The sequence below is a fragment of the Hesperophylax consimilis genome, unplaced genomic scaffold (genome assembly GCF_061612785.1).
Source record: "Hesperophylax consimilis isolate HC1 unplaced genomic scaffold, BYU_Hcon_1.0 scaffold_63, whole genome shotgun sequence".
Taxonomy (NCBI): domain Eukaryota; kingdom Metazoa; phylum Arthropoda; class Insecta; order Trichoptera; family Limnephilidae; genus Hesperophylax; species Hesperophylax consimilis.
Genome location: NW_028301293.1, coordinates 50,043 through 77,425, shown reverse-complemented (window position 1 = coordinate 77,425; position 27,383 = coordinate 50,043). Strand labels below are relative to the sequence as shown.

The 27,383-nt window shown below is 36.7% G+C and overlaps 1 protein-coding gene across 7 annotated transcripts in view; it reads left to right on the top strand.

Annotated features, from left to right (window-relative positions):
- Positions 1–27,383, top strand: part of LOC149408796 (mutS protein homolog 4-like) — a 127,044-nt gene that overhangs the window by 58,001 nt on the left and 41,660 nt on the right. For 6 of the 7 annotated variants that reach the window (XM_089650430.1, XM_089650438.1, XM_089650437.1 and 3 more), the window contains exons 9-10: positions 9,546–9,740; positions 19,307–19,407. In XM_089650430.1, coding sequence (XP_089506556.1) covers positions 9,546–9,740; positions 19,307–19,407 — 296 coding nt within the window. Of the gene's footprint in view, positions 1–9,545; positions 9,741–19,306; positions 19,408–27,383 lie in introns of those variants that run through there. The other variant, XM_089650431.1, reaches the window with a different exon arrangement.

Below are 27,383 nucleotides of genomic sequence, written 5' to 3'. Positions count from 1 at the left end.
GCATAACTGGGTCAAAGATATAGGGAACGTCAACCCGTGGGAAATCCACAGCGCCGTTGAGAAATCCGGAAAAGGCTCTGAACGGTATCTTTCGAGTGTAATTTCAAATTTTGAGAGTAGGGACGTTGAGACAGTGGACGTGGAAACCACTCTCAATACACTTCTGGGAAAGTTAGTCCCATTAGACTCAGTAATTGGGGAAAGCGACCACCATAAACAGATAAGAAATCTGTCAAGGATTCCACCGAGAACCCTCTCCCAGGAGGATAAGATGCGAATAACTAGAGAAGAGATGGATACTATAATTAAGGGTTTGGGTCCTAGGAAGGCACCTGGGCATGACAGAATCAACGGTATAATCGTGAAGAAAGTATGGCTCTATGCCCAGGAGGAGTTCCTGCAGGTCATGGAGACGTGTTTGCGAAGAGGAATTTTCCCTTCGGTATGGAAGAGGGGTATGCTCAAGATTATACCAAAGGGATCTGACAAACCACGCTCTGATGTCAAGGCGTACCGTCCGTACTGGAAAAAATAATCAGAGAACGCCTGCGCCGAACACTCACCCCTCCCACCCCGTGTCAGTTCGGTTTTGTTCCCGGTAAATCTACAGAGCATGCCCTTATGCATGCGCTTGAATGGGTGAAGGTTCGACCTGAGAAGTATGTCGTGGGGATTTTTCTTGATATCACAGGTGCCTTCGATCATGTGTGGTGGCCGATGATGCTCAACAAACTCAAAAGTAGAAGCTGCCCTCCGTGGCTTTTTAAAATTTGCTCAGACTTTTTCAATAATAGAACCATAATCCTCACCTTTGGGGACTTTGTCATCGAACGTGAGGTGGACATGGGTTGCCCACAGGGATCAGTTCTGACCCCTGAATTCTGGAACATAAAGTTTGATGACTCCTCCAGGTTACCCTTGCCTGCGGGATGCATCATGGTCGACTACGCTGATGACAAGTTTTTCTTGGTTGCGGGGAACAGTAGGAGAGAGCTTGAACGAAAGGCAGGTGAAGGTTTAAACATGATCCTCTAATGGGGAGAGAGAAATAGACTGAACTTCGCTCCCCAAAAAACCATGGGTCTCCTGATGAAAGGTTTTCTCAGCAGAGAGAGAAACCCAATCATCAAAATGGGAGACTCCAAAATCAAGTTCGTAGAGACAGTAAAATATCTTGGAGTTACTCTAGATCGATCGTCCTCCTTCTTAGCCCACGTTAAGAAAGTCTCCACTGAGGCCCAGGCCCTTTTTTTGAAGCTGAGGAGAATCTCCACTACGGAATGGGGATTGAGGACACCAGCGATCCGTCTCCTATACAGGGGGGTTTTTGTGGCGCAAGTCACTTATGCCGCCTGCGTCTGGGAACATCGTCTGGATAATGCCCTTATACTCTTGGCTCTCAAGAGGGGCCAGCGAACTCCCTTGTTGGCACTTTCTGGAGCCTATAGAACAGTCGCTTCGGACGCACTTCCAGTGTTGGCAGGTGTCCTGCCAATCGATCTAGAGATTAGGGAAGTGCTTACAAAGAAAAAGCTGACTAGGGGCCTCCCGGTCAACCACCTCGGTGTAATTATTACACCAGGCGGTGCCGGGACCCTACCCAGTCGACTTAAACAAATGCGAGAGCTGTCACTCAAAGAGTGGCAATCTCGGTGGGATAGGTCGAATATGGGAAGATGGACCTTCTCCTTCTTCCCATCAATTAAACTCAGAATGGAAGGGGCTTTCATCAAACCAGACCACTATATGGTTCAACTGTTGTCCGGACATGGGGAATTCAGGGGGAGACTTCACAGACTCTCCCTGTCACCCCATCCCAACTGCGCCTGTGGCAATACGGACCAAACCGCTGAGCACATTCTGTGGCACTGCGAGATAATGACGGATGCGAGGGATGAATTACTGAGAGGCCTAGATGTAATCACGAGACCGGTTTGGAACACCGATCTCGTTTCGAACAAGACAAATTTCGAATGTCTGAGGAAGTATGTTAAGTCATGGGTTGAGAGATGGCCAGCTTTGAGAGTCGCTGACTAGAGTAAAATCAATCATAACCTGGTGTACTTGCTCCTGACTTCCTTGACCATGATTTGTATACTCTTTTACACCCTCGCCAGATTTTGCTGATAATTGTTCTTCACCCAGCTCAGATGATAAACACCAGACCCAGCAGCAGCAGCTCCCATCTTTGTGGATACCTTGGAATGACAAATAATACAGTAGAACCTCGTTAATTCGAAATCCAGCGGACATCAAAAATCAAATTTCGAATTAACGAATTCCCACGTAATTCGAAATTTTATGAAAAAAAAAAAAAAAAAAATACTCCGAAAATCGATTTTCTCGGCCGCCTCTTCAAATCCGGGTGGTATTTTAGTTGTAAATTCGTATTAATACCAATTATTTCTTTATTTTCGCGGTCGATTACCGTAGCGGCCGGCCCTTTAAATTCAGATATTCGCAATAAATTCGTAAAAATGCTATATATTTACGCGTAAATCGAGATTTTGCTGCCGATTTCGGTCGCGGCCTACCCTTTAAATTGAGATATTCGCAAAAATACGATATGTTTCCGCGGAAATCGAGATTTCGCGGTAATTTTCCGTCGCGGCCGGCCCTTTATTTCAAATATCTGAATTTGAATTCGTAAAAATACCATATATTTCCGCGTAAAACGAGGATTCGCGGCCGTATCCCGTCGCGGCCGGCTCTTCAAATTCAGATATTCGAAATAAATTCATAAAAATGCTATATATTTACGCGTAAATCGAGATTTCGCTAGCGATTTCGGTCGCGGTCTACCCTTTAAATTGAGATATTCGTAAAAATACGATATATTTCCGCGTAAATCGAGATTTCGCGGTAATTTTCTGTCGCGGCCGGCCCTTTATTTCAAATATCTGAATTTGAATTCGTAAAAATACGATATATTTCCGCGTAAAACGAGAATTCGCGCCCGTATTCCGTCGCGGCCGGCTCTTCAAATTCAGATATTCGAAATAAATTCGTAAAAATATGATATATTTCCGCGTAAATCGAATTTTGTCGGCAGTTTTTCGTCGCGGCCGGCCTTTTAAGTTCAGATATTTGAAGTAAATTCGTAAAAATATGTCATATTTCGGCATGGATCGAAATTTTTCGGCCGATTTCCGTCGCGCCGTATTTTTTCAACTCGGATATTCGAAGTAAAGTTAGTAAAAATACGATATATTTCCGCGTAAATTGAAATTTCGCGTCCAATTTCCGTCGCGGTGATGAAATACGATATATTTACGCGTAAATCGAAATTACGCGGCCGAGTTTCGTCGCGGCCGACCCTTTAAATTCAGATATTTGGCATAAACTCGTAAAACTACGACATATATCCGCGTAAAATGTATTTTCTCGGCCTTTTAAACTCGGATATTCGAAATAAATTTGAAAAAATACGACATTGCAGTGTAAATCGATTCAGATTTACAAAATAATAATACTAATTAGGACGATGTATAACCACGTAAAAATACATTTTTCGGCGTTTTACCGCCACGGCTGACTTTTAGATTCAGATTTACGAAATATTATGATTTATTTTCGCAAAAATCAAATTTTTTCGAATTACACGAACAAATTTTCGCGCGCGGACAAAAATAAATTTCGAATTACGAATTAACGAATTTCGAATTAAAAAAAAATTTGTATGAAAAAATTTTTCAGCGGAATTTTTTTTTGCGAAAATTTCGAATTACGCGTTTTTTCGAATTATCGGGGTTCGAATTAACGGGGTTCTACTGTATAAATATATATTTTTTTTTTTTTGCTATGGAAATTGTAGCTTCTACCAATTCTCCGTTCTTTCATACTTTTGTTTTATTTTTGCTTCATAATTTTCTTTATTGTTTCCTCACATTTCTCTTCTGCTTTCTTTTCTTATATTTTGTTATTCAGGTTATACACCCATATAGAAGAAACCTTTAGGGGCAACACGAGTCCGGGATGAAACTGAACATCAATGTTCTGTCAATGTCCATTTTCCCCACAAGGGGGTGGATAAACCTCGTCCCCTCATACGGCCAAAAGACAGACCTCGGAAACAGGATATCCACAAACCTACCGCGCCTCCCCCGAGGACAGTAGCAGGTTTGAGGGATGGTCGGTCGACCTTAGGGAATCTTCCTCCCCGCCTCCGACGACTCGACGCATCTCTCCCTAGGGTCTTCGGGTATCCATTCCCCCATCTCCCAGTTACACTTTCTTCAGGGCACCACCGAGAAATCGGCTAAGGGGAGCGGTCCCCTGACTTCGTAACCGATCAACCCAATCACCAACTGACTCGCCTCGGGACCGCCGAAAAGAATGTGGATTATTCCTCTCCGGACCAGCACCAGATGTTTTTCATTTGTACTTTTGTTTTATCTAAATTACTATGCACATACTATGTAGACAAACAGTCTACACCAGTTGTTTTTATTTTTGTATTTATTTTTTTTCCCCTTCTACTAACATAGAAACAGAGGCAAGTACTCTACTAACAAACTAACATTGTACACAGTAAGCACTCGCAGACTGCTTCCCTAAAAACGTATGCGGGGACATTCGAGGTTTAGCTTCGTTCTTATTAAATGTAGAGTCGTTCTTAACAAAAAAATTAGCGTCCTTGCAAGAGCCCTGAAGGGGTAACCATAAGTTACCTATACCGGGGCGGGTAAGTGGTGGGATCCTCGAATGCTCTATAGGTGCGCGTGCTATATGGCGATATCATATTAATGCATCTATCTCGATGGCCGCCGCGACCTGGCCGCTGCGGCCTAGCCGCTAGTGTGCTATGAGCCTTAGTCCTCTTTGCTTTCGGAACGTGGACCATCACAGGACTGCCAAATATCCGAATATGGCTGAGATCTGGTTTTTTACCACTCCATAGCTCATAAGGTGTTTTTTGTAATCCTGATGCCAAAGTTCTGTTTCGTAAGTAAACTGCAGTATTCACTGCTTCAGCCCAAAACTTCTTATGCAAATTAGCCTCAAACAAAAGGCACCGATCTCTCTCCACCACTGTTCTGTTTAGTCTTTCGCACAGGCCATTCTGTTCCGGTGTATGGGGGTTCGTCATTTGATGCACAATACCATTTTTATTCAAAAAATTATCAAATTCTAACGAACAAAACTCTCCACCATTGTCTGTTCTCAATACTTTGAGTTTTCTGCCTGTCTGTGTTTCAACAAGACCTATAAACTCTTTGAAATACTTAAACACCTGATTTTTGGTCTTAAGGAAATACACAAATGCCATTCTAGTATAGTCATGTACAAAAAGCAGAAAGTACTTGGCTTGTCCAATTGAAATTTGTTCCATGGGTCCACAGACATCGGCATGAACAAGTTCTAGTACATTTTCACACCTTGACCCTTTGTGTGAAAATGGCATTCTCGACTGCTTCCCTTCACAACATGTGATGCAGTTGGACTTATCAAAGTCAGCCTTATCCGGGTATAAAATTCCTTCCACAGCACCATCCTTCATAGCATTCAAAGTTTTACTGTTAATGTGTCCCAACCTTCGATGCCATATTTCACTAGTCACATTTGTTGCTGAGCACGCAAACAAATTTTCTGACTTAATATTCAATCTGTACACTCCATTTACTAGATTTGCTATTCCTACCAGTACATTCTGTCGATTGCGTATATAGCAAACTTCCGATTCAAAGTTAACCTTGTTTCCACTTTGAATCAGCTGACTTACTGATAGCAAATTAGTTGACAGGTTAGGCACACATAAAACATGTTTAACAGGGATATCAAACTCCGAACTGTCCACTACGGTCGTAATCATTGTGTTTCCTGAGCATATAACTGGTATTTTGTTTTGATTTGCAACTACTATGTCTTTTACTGTGTGTCTGTACGACACATTTTGTAAACAATTCTTATCAGTAATCATGTGTGAACTTGCACCCGAATCTACGTACCAATCGGAATCTTTGAATGTTCCATTCAAAAATATCGCACTAAATGCATTATTTTCACTTTTATGCTGTGAATTATTATGGCACCACAGACATAGGAATTAATAGACGAGAAGATAATGGCGAGGGGTAAAATCAACTGTTGAAGAACGAAGGGAGTAAGGCTGACTGTGATTCGTCAATAAATCAATCTGACAGTAAATAGGCATCTCGCATTATAATATCACCATTTAGTTCTTAAAAGTAAAATCTGCTTTTGAATGAATAGACATTTCTACATGGGAGCGCAAATTACTCGCCACGTTATGAACTAATTTGCGAAGTCCAAATTCGGCAAAGTAAGGCAGTTTCTATTTTCAGAGTCATAGTTAGTTTCAGACATAGACATATGAATATTAGTAGACCTGCCCTAAGTGATTAAAAGCGTATTATCCCCACTCCCCATACCGGTTCCATTGGAGCCGGCTGTGCTCGCGTATGGCCTCAAGTGAAATTTGAAAACGTGACGTCATCATTCTTGTGCGAACTATGGTCGAGGCATCATCGGTTCATTTTACGAAATAACACGGCAAAATGTTGACTTGTACTATGAAAACTTGTAAAAATAGATGTGAAAAAGAGAATAAACCCAATTGTCGTATTACATTCCATATATAAGCATTATTTTACTTTATTTTAAGCATATTCACATCGTATAATATGGATCAGTTGTAGAAACATATACTATCACATCGAGAAACGTCTGGACGCGAAACACAGCTGGTTGGTTGCTGGGATGTAAATTATGAACATTTATAAAAGTGTCTTAACTAAATACTTAAACGAAATATTCGACTCTGAAAATAGAAGAAATTTTTTGCCGAATTTGGACTTGCGCAAATTTGTTCATAACGTGGCGAGTAATTTGCGCTCCCATGTAAAAATGTCTATTCATTCAAAAGCAGATTTTACTTTTAAGAAGTAAATGGTGATATTATAATGCGAGATGCCTATTTACTGTCAGATTGATTTATTGACGAATCACAGTCAGCTTCACTCCCTTCGTTCTTCAACAGTTGATTTTACCCCTCGCCATTATCTTCTCGTCTATTAATTCCTATGTCTGTGGTTTCAGAGTATTTAGTTAAGACACTTTTACAAATGTCTCATAATTTACTTACCCCAGTAAACAACGATGAGCACACTTGAGAATCGCTACATTGTGATGTGATAGTATATGTTTCTAAAACTGATCCATATAATACGGTGTGAATAAGCTTAAAATAAAGTAAAATAATGCTTACTTATGGAATGTAATACGACAATTGGGTTTATTCTCTTTTTCACATCTATTTTTACAAGTTTTCATATCACAAGTCAACATTTTGCCGTGTTATTTCGTAAAATGAACCGATGATGCCTCGACCATAGTTCGCACAAGAATGATGACGTCACGTTTTCAAATTTCACTTGAGGCCATATGCGAGCCCAGCCGGCTCAATGGAACCGGTATGGGGAGTGGGGATAATACGCTTTTAATCACTTAGGGCAGGTCTACTAATATTCATATGTCTATGTATGGCACTTATTCATATAATGTCCGAGTTGCTTACATTTATAGCAGCGGATTGTTTTGACAGAATTCAAAGATGGCGGCGGTGACTCTTTCGATTTTGATGTATAAGCAGGGTTGCCATTTTTCTTGCTATTTCGTAGCTGCCAACCTTTTGACAAAAAAGCACTATTTGTTCCAGAGCTGCCAACTTCCGAACTCATGTCCAACAATTTCGACTTTATAACATCCGTGCTGATGTGCAATCCACTATGCTCTATGGCCATTACTAAAGGAGCAAACCTGTCTGTTAGCCCCGCCAGTAATAATGACCCGATCCACTCATCAGTGATCTGGAAGCCGGTACCTATCAACCATTTGCGTTACATAGGCACCCATTGACTCGGAGTCTTCTAGCCGAATAGATATTAGCTGACGAAGTAGACTGATGCGACGAGTGAAGCCACAATCATCATATAGGGCCTTCAAACGCTTCCATACATCTTGTACTGTTTGCTCATTTTTGATGTGAACATAAATTGAATAATCAATCGTCATAATAAGTTTAGCTTTTGCCTTTTTATCATCCAGACTTGTACAATCAGATGATTCTGGATTGTGAATATCCACACCATCCAACATCAAAAAATGTTCAGCTGCAAACGCCCACTCATCATAATTTTCACGTCCCTTCAATTTAGGTACATTCACTATGTAACTTCCCGCCATATTGAAAAAACGCACACCGAAAACGCGGTAACAGATTGTCAATCACTAAAAACAGTTAATATTGCGGCGATTTACACTGTTTTTATAGAGTATATCAGGGCTTCCCAAACTTTTTTCAACTGTGACGCCCTTGGGAAGTTGCCAAGTTGGGAAGTTATTTTTGCGACGCCCCCCCCTCAACCCCCCCCCCGCCGCTCATTTGTACCAAGCGTAGTATTTTGAAGCCCCCCCCCCTGAACGGGTCACGTCGTATGGGTACGTTACCTAATAACAATTTGTCAGAAAAACTCCAAATAGTATCTAAATTTTTTATTAGAAAATAAAGAACACACAAAAATGGAAGCAAACGAAAAAGATAAAGAAGCAATTTTTTTCTTTGAATTAATGAGAAGGATGTGCTTGTTTCGAAGTTGTTTCGAAATCGCCACTCTCGTCTCTGCCTCTAAATTTATTTTTGATCTGTACTTATTCTTAATTACTGCAACTGCAGAGAAACCTGTCTCACACAAGTATGATGTCGCAAACGGTAATAAAAAAAACCCTTAACGCTGCAGTCCTGATGGAACGATATTTTCGCTATAAAGATTGCCTCACGACGCGACGCCCCTGGGATGATCCCGCGGCGACCCAGGGCGTCGCGACTCACAGTTAGGGAAGCCCTGGAGTATATGATATACTGTTCACTGATTGTCCAACTAAATAGTATTTTACGCAGGAAAACTTTGATTTAACGCTGATTTAACGTGAGTTATAGCCCTGGGCCCATAACCTAATAAAACGGCAAGGTTGGTGGAGATCGACTGACGTTTATTTAGTTTATAGATACATCATAGATGGAGCTAGTCACACATATTAATTTTGTTATATAATTATTAAATAAATAGTTTTCTAATATTGTTCTAATAACTTAAGATTAAAAAGTTTTTTTTAAATACATTTATACTCTCCGTTTTAAGTTTATCTGCAAGGAGATTGTATATTTGTACACCCTCGTGGCCAATGCCTCTTTTGCCACTTTCAGTCCTTACAGCATGTGTGTACAATTTGTTATGTTGCCTAGTATAATGTTCGTGTACTTATGACATTTGTTTAAATGTTGTGTTTGTGTAAGCGCCCCTGAGGTGATAACTCACAAAAGCGGCGCTATAAAAATTGTCCAATATTATTATTATTATTATTATTATAAGTCCATTTTGGATTTTGTAGATTAGGAGGCATATGTTGTATTCGTACAATTTTCTTATTTTCAAAAGTTTCATTTCCTGAAACAGTTTTGTTTGTGGGAGTGTCCGGGTTAGCACTCTACTACTTGCCAAATGTCTGTTACATGTAATTTCCAGAGTGTTATGAAGCAACTCTACGACGTGGATAAGATTCTGTGGCTATGCATGGAGTTGCCAATCCAGGACGGCAGCAAGACGGGCGAGGCGCAGCTAATCCACACTCTTCAGCTGAAGACCACCATGGCGCTAATGCCAACACTGATTGCTGCCCTGGAGATGGCTAAAGGACAGTGGTTCCATACCGTTCGACAGGTCAGTTTTACCATCTTCATAATATGGTTGATAGCCAGATGTGTAAGACATTTTTCTAGCAGTTGGACATGCCGAGTTTGATACTCACAGCGGGTGACCGACGTCAAATTATTCTCAGTGAAAATGCCAGTTCTATATCTTCCACGTGGATTTGCAAGTATTCAATACTCAATGATTAAAATATCATACATCTGTGCAGAGGCTCGTACAAAGCCACATGTTGTTGATATTTTGTTAACTCATCGGCACTGTCTGCAATGGCAATGGCAGTCTCCCATGAACAACCGGGCAAGGTTGTTTCGACTCACGTCGTAGATACTTTCAAAATATGGCGTCACTTGTATCAGATATTTTGTAAAAGTGCCTAGATCAATGCTAGAAACAGAACAGTTGAAAGTTGGATATAAAAATGACAGCTACAAGGCCCATGGCAACATGTTTGGTTGTGAGTGAATTCTAATTTTGACATTTAGAGAATTGGTGGCGTTGCGGGTCTTGCGATTTCAGTAGCAATGTGTACAGACTCTGCATGATAAGTTGTTTCGGAGTACACAACATGAGTATCGGATACTTGGTATCTCTCTTGGTGAAAGAAGGGCCTAAATCTTTTTTTGAAACACCAGACCTATTCACAAAATGTAGCTTTAAATAATTTCCAAACAATATTTAAGGGCGACTTGCACCAACTATCGCAAATTTTATCTTAAATTGTATTTAACTAAACGTATTTAAGACCCTAAATACATTTAACTTAAATGCGTTTAGTTGCGTCCTGCACCACGCAGTTCGGTGGCAATTTTAGTTAAACGTGTTTAAAGCGTCGGTAAAACAGTTACCGCGTGGTTACCGCCATTAACGCGTAAATAAAACAGCTACGATGTTTCATTTTACTTGAAGTGTCAAAATATTTTGTGATTGTGTGTGTGGTTTAATAGTGTGTTCATTTATTTTGAAGAAAAAGTTAAAGCAAATAGACATAATGATGAAATAAGACAAAAAGAGCTTCTGTTGTTGGAATTAAAAATAAAACAATTATCCGAGTAATTTTGTTTTTTATTTCTTTTACATATTATATTGTTTTAAAGTATTATAAGAATGCTGTAGGTATGATTAGAAGTTTACAACCTTGCAAAGTACTCCTCGATAAGGAGTGTTAGCTTCAAGTTACGAGCACCTCGCTGATGTTTTTATTGGTGTTGAATTTTAACTGAGGTTTAATTTCTTGCACTATGATGTCGTTTTTTTACAGAGACGAAATCTTCTTTGAAACTTCTTGGCACTGAGTGTTTCAAATAAATTTGTTCTTGTGTTTACTTCTCTGACTATAAACGGTCTACTTATAAACTCTATAATTTCTTCATCATCGTCAGAATACAAATCCCAAATGTTCATTGTGAATACAAATTAAAATGATATAGATTTTAACCACAATCAAAAATCTAAGGGATAACCTAAACAATTTTGACAGTACTGCTTTATGAGTCGGGCTAAACGCGTTTAAGGCGATGTGATATTCCAGATGTCCTTCGAATTCGGAAGGGGCGCGGCCTATTGGCATGGGTAATAGAAAACTTAAGAACCAATAAGAGAAAGCCGAACCCCAGACTTATATTTGCCCCTTATTTGCCCAATTACGCCCATAAACGCACACTGGTAAAATTTGTCAAAAATTCGGTATAATATAATATCGGCGTAATGCATATAACTCTTCCATTTATCAAATTTTACAGGAGGCACAAAAAACTGTTTTTTAAACTCTTCGTTTTTTTATGCGACATCTCACAAAAGCGCCTCTGTCTGTACAGATATATTTATATGTGTTGTATGGTATAGGTATATGTTGTATAGTATATATATATTTATATCGCCACTGGTTGGGCAGGGTTGCGGGGCGGATTAAGGAAGAGGTTCAAGGAAGGGTTTTATTAATGCGGGTCTTGAAGAAAGAAATGTACTTAAAATTTGTACAGTTTTTTGTAATAAAATTATGCAACAATTTTTAAATATTTTTTTATTGAGTAAATTTTTAGGTGGGTCCTAATATATAAGGTAGGTTATCTATACCAACATAATAGAAATAACATTCCAATAACATCACAGTAATTTTTTACAATACAGAATTAGAATCATTCGCTTTGGTTGGAAGAGAAGTGTTCATTAATGCAAACATTTTGTTAACAGTTAAATAATGGACGGAATGTAGCGAAGCCGTGTTTTAAGGAGATGCACTACGTCGTGTAATATTTTAAATTGAGCCGCTATCAATAACAACCCTTACTTAGATGGCGATAAGGTTAAAATTCCCGCTTAACACCACCCGCCGGTTTTGATTTATGCAAGAAAAAAACATGGCCAAAAAGTGCCCTTTATTTTATTTTGTGGATGTTCAGGCATAAATATTAAATTTTTTTTTGATCATTTTATAAATAACTTAATTTACCACATTATACAATAAAATCATGTACGAAAATGAGTTCGTAAGTAGGAGATTTTGATCTCTAAAGCAGTTTTTATAGGCCTCATACATTATTTTTTTCTGGGCTTATAGATTGATCTAAAAAATTCTCGATTATTTCAAAGGTCAAGATGTATTCTACTCGCAGTATTTGCCTGGAAATTTGTTGGATGAAATACTTACCCAAATTTAATTTAAAATAAACCAAATGCTACGCAAAGACAAATTATAAACATAAAAATGAAATAAAAGCCGAGGTGAAGTAAATCACAATAATAAATGCCAATTGTTTCAAAATTTTTTTTGGAAAGGAATCAACTATGGTATCAATCTATCGATCAAAAGTTTGTCTTATTGGAGATTTACATCATTATTCTGGATAATTGTGATCCCTAAAAAGTATCTTAGGACTCTCATGGTCTTTTTTTAAGCCTTTTAAAAGAACTCACTCGAAAAATGAACAATTCCAAAACCTGCATTGACCATTTAGAATAAAACATAAAACACAAGCAATCTGTAATGCGTGTAATGAAAGCTATTTTGTATACATAATTTACAATCTCGAACCCAAGTGACGGTTTTATTTCGTTTTATATTCAACTTTAAAATTGAATTTTAAAATAAAATTATATGTAACCGATAAAAAAGTGAAATGAAAGTTTAATTTTAAAAATTCTTAAGTAAAGGAATGTGTTTTCAAAATGTTTAGTTTCATAATTTTTTAAAGTTTTTCTAAACAAAACACACGGGTAAGTTTTTTAAGCCAATATTAATACCAAAATTTAATTATTTATGAACAAAAATTTTGATTCCTAATACACATCTAAAAGATTATTGGACCTAGTTTTTAGAACAGTTTTTTTTGGCAAAAAATTATAAAATAACTATTTTATCGGAATGATTGTAAAATTCGGAACAATCTAAAAAAATACATTCCAAATGAAAGCTTCTGGAATGGTCCATGTTAAGAAATTTCTAATTTCAGACGGGTTAAAATAGGCCGTCGATAATAGAAAAATCTGAAACAAACCGTAATGCCGTCAACCCCTCGATCTAATAAAGTATACTGATAAACTTCAAAATATTGATAATACGAGTGCATATAAATGATACATGGAATAAGTTCATAGATTTGATCCAACAAATCTTAGGTCCGATTCCAAAGAAATTGTAAAGAATATTTCGCATTAAATATAGACATTAAAGCCGAAATTACATTACAAAACTAGTTACGCAGAGGTAGTGTTATGACATTAGTTTCACTGCTAGATTCACGTATAAACATAAAGTTTCATCATGCATGCCTCAACATTTAGAATCGCATTAAGAAAATTAAATAAAAATAACACTGAAAGTGCCCATAAGAACTCCATCAAAAGGAATTTTTAACAACTTGAATGTTTTCAGTATTATGAAACTCTACTAAACGATAAATAAATTTTATTCAAAATTAAAGTACCTTACACTAAAAGGAGGATAACGTTGAAAAATTTGACGCGACAGCAGAAATCGACGCGACAGAAGAAGTTGACGCGACAGCAGCAGTTGACGCGATGGCAGATGTTGATTTCGTTGACGGTAAGGACTCCGAAATTAAAATTTCTGCACTAGATTGTTCATCGAAGTCGAGTTTACGTTTAATTAATTTCCTTTTTAATGTTCTCCGTTCTTGAGCTTGTAGGATTTGATCTGATTCTCTTATGGGCATATTTCTTTTGAATCTAGAATCTACAATTTCTGGTAAAACACACTCCATATAAAAACGAACTAATTTTTCTTCCATTTGGTCTGTCCAAAATATATCGTCTTTTTTAATGTATTCCAATTTCAATGGCACATTACTTCCTGACCACACGCCAAAAAGACATATACTCTTTCCAGTTACCCGTAATTGACCTTGAATCTGGTAGTACCATGCATGGGCTTTATTGACGCTCCCGTCCTTCTTCCAAAAAGTGACCTTCTTTCTTTTAATCGCCTCTTCTAGTCCGAGTTTGAAGGCTGTAATGGGGCACTTTACTTCAACCACCATATCGTCTGTTATTCCGTCCGGCGTAGCCCCTAAAAATGGTATATTGCTGTCGATAAACAGACCACAAGGCTTTATTTGAATACCTACTTGCATGCTTAATTCGGTTAAGGCAAGTTTTTCATTCCGGATACCATGACTGATACTAGTTACATGGGACATGTTGTTTGCAATAATCAAACTACGAACAAGAGGGCCACAACTCGTACTCTCTTTTTTTTTTATAACTCTCCCAAAATTTGACGCCGTCAGCATCATGCGTCTGTGCTCACGCCATTCGTTAGAATCCCCTTGAAGAACAGTAAGTTCTTGAATTTGATTCCTTACCTGTTGTTTTTCGACCAATAAACTTAAAACGAGTTTTTTCCCTTTTTCCAATTCATCCAGTTCCATATCTACTTGTGCACTTGCATTGCCATATTCTTTGTTGCCCTTTTTAGGGTCAGTATGCCGTAACCTATTCTTTTTTCTTATAAAATTTAAATTATATTGCGTTTTTTTGTAACGTTTCTCTTCAATCTTACTAATAACATTAGATTTGGGACTCCTACCCAAGATTTTTTTTTGCAATGTGCTTATTGGCCTTCGAGTGTTAAATGATACAACCGCAGCATGGCAGCGGGCTTGATAGGACTGTCTACAGGAATAATTTATACGTTTTCCGCCTATAAATTTAGCAACTATGCTATTATATCTTTCAACAACATTGCTGTCAACGTCATGAATTAAACTTCGAGAGTGAGAAGCGACAGAGTTGTTGATCAAACATAGTCGTACCCAAATTGGATTACATTTTAAGTCCGACACAATATTTTTACCGTTTGGCTTTGGTCCCGAACAAAAATAAGTTTTGCACTTAGCGTGATCACCAAATACATGACTTGTAGAGTTGATTATGTCAGAAAAGAGGTTATTAATTTTTTCAGATAATGGAATTGGCTGATTTTTATTGTACTTAATAGCCGAAGTAACAGCAGTTCTAAGGGACATTATTCGTTCCACAGTAATAAAATTTCGTAACTTTTTAGGATATTTAGTGTCAATTGTCAAGGCTCGTAATTTGTTGCAATAATTCCTTAGAACATGATTCCTGCATTCAACCTTCTCTACGGTATAATCGGTGTAAGGTCGAGCAGCAAGAATTTTAGAGTAAGTACTCGAATCACCATCTGAAATTATTCTAGCAAACAATAGATTGTACATAGAAATTGAACGCTTAAATCCTTCGAGTATGATGTCAGTTTCCATGCCTGAAGAAGACCCCGAATAATTTTTGTAACATACATGGTCTGAGACGGTTTTTTTCTTTCTTTCTTCAAAAGAACAAATCGAGCAAAATTTATTGCGAACCGCCATAAATAGGACTTTACCCGTTTTCCTGCCAATGATTGCAGCAGCACCAGATAACGATGAATAGTTTGACCTGTATGACCGTTTACCCCAACAACCGTCTGCTATGACATCGATCATTGGAACACCATTTTGATCTAAACGTCCTTCCTCTATAGCTGCATCACGCTCTTCAGCGGCAGCATCTGTCATTACATCTACAGAAGTATCTTCCCATTGCTTAGATATATTTTTATGAAATTTTTGGTAAGTAACTTGTGACATTGCTGGAATATCCAAAGCGCCTAAAAGCTCTTGCAATTGAGAGAAACCCCCCCCTACGGACATAATTCCTGCGACTGCAGAATTATTAACATCCAATTCAACACGATCCATATTATTATGATTTGTCGCAATCAGGAATCTTTCGTTACAAAAATTACACCTAAATATAATTTTCGATGATAGACCACATCTCTTTTCACCTACAACCTTTAAATTTTCACTGCGGCATCCTAATTTGGTTCCGTGTTCAAAAATCTTTTTTAGTTGATCAATCACGAACATGATGTCGACTATCCGAAGTCCACTTATCTTGAAGTCATCTTCAACAGAAGGCGCAGTTTCAATCTAAAACAAATAATTGTGATTGTAAGCACTCTCTGTTGAATGTATGGTTTGGTTACTCTACATGCTGCTAAATATCTAAACAATTAGTATCTCACCACAAACGAATGATCTTCGAAATCCGTGTCATCTGTCTCCTCGAAACAAGAGCTTCGTTTTTGATTGAGTTTTCGTTGCGGTGGCATATTCCCTCTGACACAATCGTTCTGCAATTAAAAATATATTTTATGACTTTTGCATGCATTTCATATTTTTATTTAAAAAAATATTACAAGTTATGTACATACTACTTTAAATAGTAAACACTTAAAAAAAACTTAAATAATATCAATATAAAAGAACCCTAAACTATGTTGTTCCTATTAAATTAACTATCAATGAACATTCAAAATAATTCCTAAATAAACTTTAATAAAAAATAACGTTACTATACATAACTCTACGAATCTATTGATATAACTGTTAATTTATACTCACGCTGTTAATTTAACCAATTGATTTTTTTTAAAGAAATACAATATTCACGGGTTACGAATATCCTGACAATATTTGAAAATCTCCTACTACCACCACAGTGAGCCAAAACGAGTCGTGAGTGAGGACTTGTTGATCCGGCTGAGGAATTGTACACGGGATGGCTGACCGGTCATTTAGTCTAACTGTTAATTCATAATAATGGTAAAAGTCTTATCACTCTGTACTTTCCCCTCGAGCGATAAGCCGACAATAGGCTAAGGCAATTAAAATCCCAGGTAATAAACCACTTAACCGTAAGCATGCATCTTTGCTAAATGGTTCTAGGTTATTCCAGTAATTTTTTAAGTAAACATTGATGATATATGGAAAATCGGCAATTATAAAAGCTTAAATAAATATAGAGTCAATAACACGAAAGCTAGATTTTTTTAATTTTGTTATCATTATTCCGTTTATTTCTGTATTATAATTAATATAGTTCACTCACCACAAGAGAATGATTTTCGAGATCCAAGTATTCTGTGTCCTCGAATAACGAGCTTCGCTTTTGATTCAGATTCTGTGTCTTGATCTGCAATTAGAAAGAAATTTCAATACTTGTGCATATATTTCACATCTCTATACATAATATTGTATTTACGGTGCCCCAATTAAATTTACTAATAATAACTTCGATTGCTTGAAATTCGTTGGGACAACATAGGCAAACATCGATATTTATATAATATATAAATAAATGAAAATAACCAAATTTAACTTTAATTTAGTATTCATCAATAGCTTAGCAGTAAAAACCTACTCTTTGGGCTGTAGTTTTGGTTTAAATAAGAATTTATATTTGATCATTTCCTCGGAAAGTAGGAATTTGACAATAAAAGTTATTTAAAAACATAAATCTTCTGTAGAGATTTCATATACATAATTATTTCCTCTGCCAGTGTCGACGTTAAAATAATTACATCAATCTAACAGCGGGAATTTAATAAATCAATTTTGTTAAGAATGAAAATGTAAATGGAATTCTCCAAAACGTGAAAATCGTTTTCATTTAATTTATACGGAAAATGAAACGAATAAATAATTACTAAATAATTTACAATTTCGTTAAATTTCACCACTGTGCGTCGCTTTGGTACGCAAAAGCCCGCGAGATTTTAAATTGGTAAACACTCGTTGTTTTGTTCAGCTGCGTTATTTACAAATTTTTGGCAAAGACATTATTGCATGGTTGTTTTCCAAATAGTATTATCATATAAATCGACTAAATTAATAAATTACAATACCTAATTATAGTTAGGAATAAGGTGTAAAAAAAATACTTACTTGTACATTTTCATTGACAGATAAAGAACCCTCGGAAACAGCAGTATTTTTTAATTGTTTTTTTACGGAAAGATTGCGTAGAGGCCTGTAAAAAAATTTAGATACATTACATTACAAAAGACCCTGCATACATTGAAAAAATAAAAAATAATTCCAACTCCATGAGTATATCTTACCTAATAGTCTAATCGTGTTCGATAATCGATGATGACCGATTTATAATAATTTTTTTGTATATTTAAATAACGATTGTAACTTATTTTATCGTGCGTTCATTTGCAATGTATATTTGTTATTATTCTTTATGTATATCTGTTTGATTTGTAAACATAACGTAAAATAAACAAATATTTCTTATTATATTATTGTTTTTAGGTATAATTATGAAAAAAAATATTTGAACTTACCCAAACATTCCAGCATGTTTTTTATTTCTTTTTAGGCCACTGAGCGTACCCTGTTTTTTAATGTCTTTCCTCCCCATTGTATAAAACTAGGAATTTAAAAAAAAAAACGATTACACGTAAACTGATTTTAGTTGAAAATTTTCAGAGAACAGAGCGGCACTAAGATAAAGAACGTCCTTATAGCGCCAGCGCTGGGCGTTAACTGAATACAAAAGCGCCTAACCCTTACGTAGACGGCATAGAGTTTATTTCACAATGGCAAATTCAATGTTTACCTCCCCGAAAATCGATCAATATTCGTGTAAAAATGAACAACGCGAAAATGTATATTTTGTTTATTTTGTGAAGTTCTGGTACATATATGAAAATTTCCTTCGATTATCAAATAAAAAAATGAATTTCCCACATTATACAATAAAAAAAATATCCGAAAATGGGTTTGTAAATGGGATATTTTGCACTAGACAGTTTTTTTTAGGCCTGATACTTTATTTTTTTCTAGGCTTATAAAAGGTCTTATCAAAAAAATGATCGATTGCTGACAAGCCCAAGATGTGTTCTACTTGCAGTATTTAATTAAAGCATCTGTAGTATTTCTAAGCAATCAAATTTTCAAACCAAAAACATCTGATTTTTCATTACTTGGTATTGGATCGCCTTAACTCGGTTAAACAGCCCATTTTGGGTATTTAACTTTGACAGTTCTTTAAACGCATTTAACGACTTAAATTTTGTGGTGCAAGACGCCAAGTCGACTTAAATCAAATAATGTGTTTAAAATTATATTTAAATCAAATTTAACTTATGGTGCAAGCCGCCCTAAATCTTTTAAATTTTTTTTTTTTTTTTTTTAGTTTTAAGTATATTTTTTTGTTACTTTGGGTTAACCTATAAACTTGCCTATTTTTTTTCATTGCAGGATCTAGAAAACCCAAAGTTTGTGGAGATGTCTGAAAGAATAAAGAGGGTTATTCAAGATAATGTTTATATCGGTAGAGGGGCAGAAGCTCATCGCCGAAGGTAAACTACCAAATATGTAATATTTATTTATTTTTTATTTATAGAATACATGATAATACAATAATACATTTTCTTACATGTGATACATTAAATCACCACACTAGGCGACTGCCTGTCTCGTGGCGACCAATGGTATATAGTTCGTATGTGAGGTCTAGTGTTAACATATGAATTAAATATTTATACATGTTTGTATGAAAGATTATATTAGAATTAATTATAATGGAAATAGAAAATATAAAAATGTTAAAGTAGAAAGCAGAAGACAAAAAGAAAAATAAAAAGAATAAAGAATAAAGAAGAAATAAAAATAAAAGAAAAACAAAAAAAAAATTTAGAAGTCTTAAGACATGCTATTATGCAGGAAAAGATCAAATACATAACTCTCTTTTCTGGTTGTGTAAGTGTACATGCATGTATGAGCGCGTAAATACGCGTGTACACGCATACATCCACACACACACTTATTCATATTTATAGATGCATACATATTCATACAAAGATATACAAAGATATACAAATATATACAAATATATATGTATACATACATACATACACATATATATTTATCCCCTCTCGTACTATGTTGATCTCGCGCGACGGTACGCCAGGTATATGTTGATCCGTTTGCATTTGTTGATCCACCCCGGATATGTTGATCCACTACCCAAGCTGGCATACATATGTAAATCCCTACAGATCAACTTGTGTCATCGAGATTTTGCTGTAAGCCACGCCCATTTTTCGGTCGCATATACATTTTACACGATTTATTTTGTTGATCTATATATTTCTGACAAACTTGACCGCTTGCATGTGTTGTAACTTGTAACCGCCAATTTCGCGCGCGTTGTGGTACTTTTTAGATTCCGTTAGAACATCCATATTCTATGAAAATGACTCTGTACTTAAAGAGGATAGACTGTCTCACGCGTATTTATATTGAAATGGAACTTTCAAAAACGTCAAATCCATGCTTAAAAAATCTTTTGAACTTGATTAAACAAAAATGTAATTTTAATGCATCATTTACTACGTTTCGTGACTTAGCAGGGGTGCCCGGGTTCATGGGGTGAGATTTGTCTAAGTCATTTTATAAGAGAAATTTTGAACATTGATTGAATAAAATTTTATTTTAATGTATCTTTTACCATCTCTCCCGACGTAAGTTTCTTGTAATGATTAAGTTGAAACAAAGCGTAATATCCATAATATGTGCCTATTAAAATTGCGGTGATTAGATTGGTGAGAATTTAATTTTTCAAATTTTAAATTGAAATTGCTGAAAAATTTATTCCAATTTGTTTTTTACTAAACATGGCTAAAGTCATTTCAAGCACCGATTCCAACCAACGATGTTTTAGTATATGTTCGTCAATCAACAGGAGCCATAATGTCTGTACATCAGTATGTCGTACAATTATTACAATTATGTGTACCGCCGCCCCGGGAGCCAATATATTAGATAACCAATACACCTACCATTAGTCACCGCCAACGTTTTAGCGAGATAGTTGTTTATTTTTTGTATTTTTTTACATCGTCTCCACACAGGAGGCCCTAAGGAAAATCGTAACCCTCAAGGCCTATGTCATCTTTGTGAATGCTGTGTTGGGGGTATTTTGAAAGAAAGGAAGGTCAGTGAGTTCTGGGAAGGAAATAGGTATGGATGGGTGGGTAGTATTCTGGGGGTCAGTGTGTTCGAGTGATAAACATAAGATTCCAACTCTTCTACTGCGTTGCAAGGCGACGCGTTGAAAGAGGATTAATCGATCCGGCCCACCACGCATTTGGTAGGCAAGCGCATCCGCCGCCAAGAACCGAACAAACCTCACCCCATAAAACCGGGCACTCCTGCTAAGTCACCAAACATATCAAACTACTTGAGGTGGCTCTCGACTAGCAATCCGTAGGTCGCGGGTTCAAATAAATTTTATTAAAATTAATTTGCACTATTTTACAATTAGTGTTTGGTTATATCTGAATAGCCAGGTACTCTCCCACCTTCCTCCTCGTCATCTCCTTTGAGGTCTCCTTTGAGGATGCCATAGTCTCACTGGCTCCAGACGGAAGTTTTTGTAAGTCTCCATATTCAAATTCGGCGGTATGATTTTTTTATGTGACACCTCTCACTAGAGCGCCCCTGTCTTTACACGTTAAATACATAGAAACTATGTCGCCAACCGGTTGGGCAGCGTTATGGGGCGGGTTAAGGTAGGGACTGTAGGAATGAATTTATTAATGCGGGTCTTAAAGAGGCCCGGATTATATTGATAGCTCGTTCCACATGCGAGCCGACTTACGATAAAAGGAGTCGGAGAAACGACCCGTTCATACATAGATAACATCAACTTTACTGTGAACCTGTGTTCCGCTCGTGTCTGTCGAGTATCACGCACGTGCACGGTGCACCGGGGATCAATGCTGATAGCTCCTTTTAACAGGCTCTAATAAAATATCTGTAGAATAGACACAGCATACGCACATTTTGTCATACATGATTTGTAACGATTTAAAAGGAGAAATAATGTGATTAGTTATGCCCAAGAGCAACACTAATAAAAATGTAAATCAAATATGGATTGTGTGTATTCTGAAATAAAAACATATTCAATCAACTGTAAATTAAAGAAGGATGAGTTTAACAAATAATCGTTTATTCAAAATGGAAGCTAGTACAATGTTAGGTTAATTAAATAAATGAAGTAGCAGAGGAGACTCTATTTTTTAAACCAAAGGATTCTCAGGGCCGTGTGCAGGACTCGAAGAGCATCTGCATGTTGAATTTTTATAAATGAAAGTCATCATAAAAGCTAAGAGGTTAATTATATAAAGGGCGCCATTTATTTCTTCTAGAAATAAAAAGATTTAAAAGGATAAAGATAACCCGTAAAACTATCTAAAGTTAAATGATGATTTACGTGAAAGTTTCTTCCAACCCGCCATGTTGTGGTACTGGTCGCCGATGGTTCCGCAAGTCACAAGTAGTCTGCTCCGCTCCCAAAATCTGACTGGCTGGAGAAATTAATGATTCTCCTACTCTCTGCGCAATCTACTGCGCAGCTCACGGGTAGCAATAAAGATGTCTCATCGATCGATATCTTGAAGAATCGATCTCAGTCCGGGGTTTGTAGTTTTCTCCGTTACAGATTTTACCGTACATATGCCTCAGGGATCTCATTTCTACAGTATTCAGTCTACTTTCAGCCTTCTTCTGCCAGTTCCATGCCTCACTTCCGTATATTAGGGTAGGTACCAGCACTCTATTGTGGACTGCTAGCTTCGCTTCTTTGGACAGTTTTTTGTTAGCTCCAACCTCGTCCAATCATCCATTAATTACCCATTATAACCAAGAACCCGGCCACCCCTACTAAGTCACGAAGCGTAATCAGGAGAGATGGTAATAGATGCAAGTTCAAAATTTCCCATATAACATTATGCCTTTTGCCGCCATTTTGGATTTTGATGGTCAAAAGGTATCCCTCAACCAGTCTCTTTCGATCCGGCCCGCCACGCAGTAGGTATTTTTTATGGATTTGATTTTTGCGAAAGTTTCGTTTCAATCTAAATACGCATACATTTCTTATAAACAATTCAAGCAACATATATTAGGGTAGGTACCAGCACTCCATTGTGGACTGCTAGCTTCGCTTCTTTGGACAGTTTTTAGTTAGCTCCAACCGCGTCCAATCATCCATTAATTACCCATTATAACCAAGAACCCGGCCTCCCCTACTAAGTCACGAAGCGTAATCAGGAGAGATGGTAAAAGATACAGGTTCAAAATTTCCTACATAACATTATTCCTTTTGCCGCCATTTTGGATTTTTATGGTCGAAAGGTATCCCTCAACCAGTTTATTTCGATCCGGCCCGCCACGCAGTAGATGGGAAAACGCATCCGCCGCCAGGACCTAGACAAACCTCACCCTATGAACCCGTGTACCCCTGCTAAGTTATGATTTTTTTATGGATTTGTTTTTGCGAAATTTTCGTTTCGATCTAAATACGCATACATTTCTTATAAACAATTCAAGCAACACACGTCATTTTGATTTGAAACGGTACCATCTCACAGTCATTTCATGCGATATCCGACTCTAGAGACTAATACTTTGAGTTCAATATCACAAAAGATTACGGAATCAGATAAAACCTTGTGATGAACAGTCCACCGATTGCTCTTGATTGGTTCATTTAGTAAAACCATATATAGGGACACAGATCAACTTTGTCCAATAACTTCTTACCTGGATCAACATACTACGGGAATAGATCAATATATATGAGATCAACATAAGTATGCCAATTTAGGTAGATCAACATAAATTATGCATCCGATTTCCATACAAATTTAGAAAATTTTATGAACAGTATATCAAATGGTTTTTCTGGCAAACTGGCAACATTGATAATTATTGTACCACTGTTGTCAATTCATTCAGATGTATTCCACAATAGCCAAGTTATATGGTGTTAAAGGTGGATCAACATAGTCTAACAACTTCTTACTGGATCAACATACTACGGGAAGAGGTCAATATATATATATATATATATATATTTATCCCCTCTCGTACTATGTTGATCTCGAGCGACGGTACGCCAGGTATATGTTGATCCGTTTGCATTTGTTGATCCACCCCGGATATGTTGATCCATTACCCAAGCTGGCATACATATGTAAATCCCTACAGATCAACTTGTGTCATCGAGATTTAGCTGTAAACCACGCCCATTTTTCGGTTGCATATACATTTTACACGATTTATTTTGTTGATCCATATATTTCAGACAAACTTGACGGCTTGCATGCGTTGTAACTTGTATTTCGCGCGCGTTGTGGTACTTTTTAGATTCTGTTAGAACATCCATATTCTATGAAAATGACTTTGTACTTAAAGAGGATAGACTGCCTCACGCGTATTTATATTGAAATGGAACTTTCGCAAACGTCAAATCCATACTAAAAAAATCTTTTGAACCTGATTAAACAAAAATGTTACTTTAGTGCATCATTTACTACGTTTCGTGACTTAGCAGGGGTGCCCGGGTTCATGGGGTGAGGTTTGTCTAGGTCATTTTAAAAGAGAAATTTTGAACATTGATTGAATCAAATTTTATTTTAATGTATCTTTTACCATCTCTCCCGACGTAAGTTTCTTGTAATGATTAAGTTGAAACAAAGCGTAATATCTATAATATGTGCCTATTAAAATTGCGGCGATTAGATCGGTGAGAATTTAATTTTTCAAATTTTAAATTAAAATTGCTATAAATTTATTCCAATTTGTTTTTTATTAAACATGGCTAAAGTCATTTCAAGCACCGATTCCAACCAACGATGTTTTAGTATATGTTCGTCAATCAACAGGAGCCATAGTGTCTGTACATCAGAGCCCTCGAGAATTATTACAATTATGTGTACCGCCGCCCCGGGAACCATTTATTAGATAACCAATACCCCTACCATTAGTCGCCGCCAACGATTTAGCGAGATGGTTGTTTATTTTTTGTATTTTTTTACATCGTCTCCACACAGGAGGCCCTTAGGAAAATCGTAACTCTCAAGGCCAATGTCATCTTTGTGAATGCTGTGTTGGGGGTATTTTGAAAGAAAGGAAGGACAGTGACTTCTGGGAAGGAAATAGGTATGACGGGTGGGTAGTAATCTGTCAGTGTGTTCGAGTGATAAACATAAGAATCCAACTCTCCTACTGCGTTGCAAGGCGATGCGTTGAAAGAGGATTAATCGATCCGGCCCACCACGCATTTGGTAGGCAAGCGCATCTGCCGCCAAGAACCGAACAAACCTCACCCTGTAAACCCGGGCACTCCTGCTAAGTCACCAAACATATCAAACTACTTGAGGTGGCTCTCGACTAGCGATCCGAAGGTCGCGGGTTCAAATAAATTTTATTAAAATTAATTTGCACTATTTTACAATTAGTGTTTGGTGACCATATCTGAATAGTTAGGTACTCTCCCACCTTCCTCCTCGTCATCTCCTTCGAGGTCTCCTTTGAGGATGCCATAGTCTCACTGGCTCCAGATGGGAGCAGTTAGGACTGTATGACTCTGGTGCGGTATTCACACAAGTTTTTATTTGTAAAAAATGAAAACAGAAATATTATAATCAGATATCATATTTCCTACAAAAAGCCACAGCTGCTAGCTTCGAGAAGTTGAATAAAGTATTTTTAGCACACAAATGGCAGAAGCAAAACTAACACATGCAGTTTATAGTAATACCAACTAAAAGATAAGATAAAACACTTCAATATATTTTATTTAAATTTTGATAATTCCTTCATGCTTCATATAAGTGTTTCATAAAAAAAATACAAATCATATCACACTACATCTTAACTTAAAAGCAGATATGTTTTTATACACAAAAAAGGTTTATTTATATATTCTCTGTATGAAAACTATTTTCGTTAAAATATAATACTGTATTGAAAATGTGATCAGACCAAAACTTCGTTGTTAAGACAATGCACCTGCTAAACCCAGCTAGAGTAATATTATTACAAGTTGCCGGGATGTGACAACACCCTGATTATAATACATTTAACCCATATAATAATTATAATTTTATTTGTTTTGTCTTTGATAATCAACGGCTATGGAATTCTGCGTCTTGCCACCGCGATACTATTGATTACTAAACACGACGAAATATTTCAAAACGACTTATGAACGATTCCAGAATGTACTTTATTCATAATTGTTTTAAAAATTTATCTGTTTCTTTAGACAATTTTTTTTAAAAAGTTCTTATAAAATACGTTTTATTACTTATCCACTGGAGCCATTTCTGCCATATTTTGCCAATATTAGGCAATATCTTAGTTTTACCTCTAGGTACACAATAGAGTGGGTACTTATGGAATCTAAAAATATGGGATTATTGATTAAATCTAGGTGGATTCGTTAGCTTTAAACCGCATTTAGTAGTTTATATGGTTTCTATTTTAATGTTTTTGGGGGATGATTATACCGGTACAATTGACCCCGTATTACAACTAAACTCCAGTTTCTGTGAGTACAGCTCCCAAGTTTTATAAGCTCAAGTGCATGTCCGTCCGTAACACTTAGTCAATGTACTTATTTGTTCGTTGTCCTCTCTTTTCTAATGTGAAGTTGCTATTTTAATTTAAATGAATATAAATACACATTGTTTGGGAATTAAATGACAAAATTGATTTAATATAATAGTATTTGTAACCACCTTGTAGCTGTTTTTTTAGTTCAGCCGATTTCCGGTCATATTGTTTTATAAATTAAATATGAGATGATTTTAAAAGAATCATCTTTAGAGCTATTCGAAACATTCGCAAAAATCAAATCCATAAAAAAATCATAACTTAGCAGGGGTACACTGTTGCGTTTGCTCAGCTACTACGTGACGGGCCGGATCGAAAGAGACTGGTTGAGGGATACCTTTTATCCATAAAAATGTAAAATGGCGGCAAAAGGAATAATGTTATATGGTATATTTTGAACTTCTTACCACCTCTCCTGATTACGCTTCGTGACTTAGTAGGGGTGGCCGGGTTCTTGATTATAATGGGTAATTATTTAAAATGGGTAATCAATGGATGATTGAACGCGGCTGGAGATAACAAAAAACTGTCCAAAGAAGCGAAACTCCACAATGGAGTGCTGGTACCTACCCTAATATATGGAAGTGAGGCATGGAACTGGCAGAAGAAGGCTGAAAGTAGACTGAATTCTGTAGAAATGAGATCCCTGAGGCATATGTGCGGTATATGCAATAAACTGGCACTTAACATTAGTAAATGTCAAATAATAAGATTTTATAAAATAAAGAAACCGACAATTTATGAATACAATCTTGACAAAATTATATTAAACTCAGTAGAAACAATAAATGATCTAGGTATTATTTTCAACTCAAAACTTACATTTATTAGCCATATAACTAATTAATAGATCAATGAAGATTTTAGG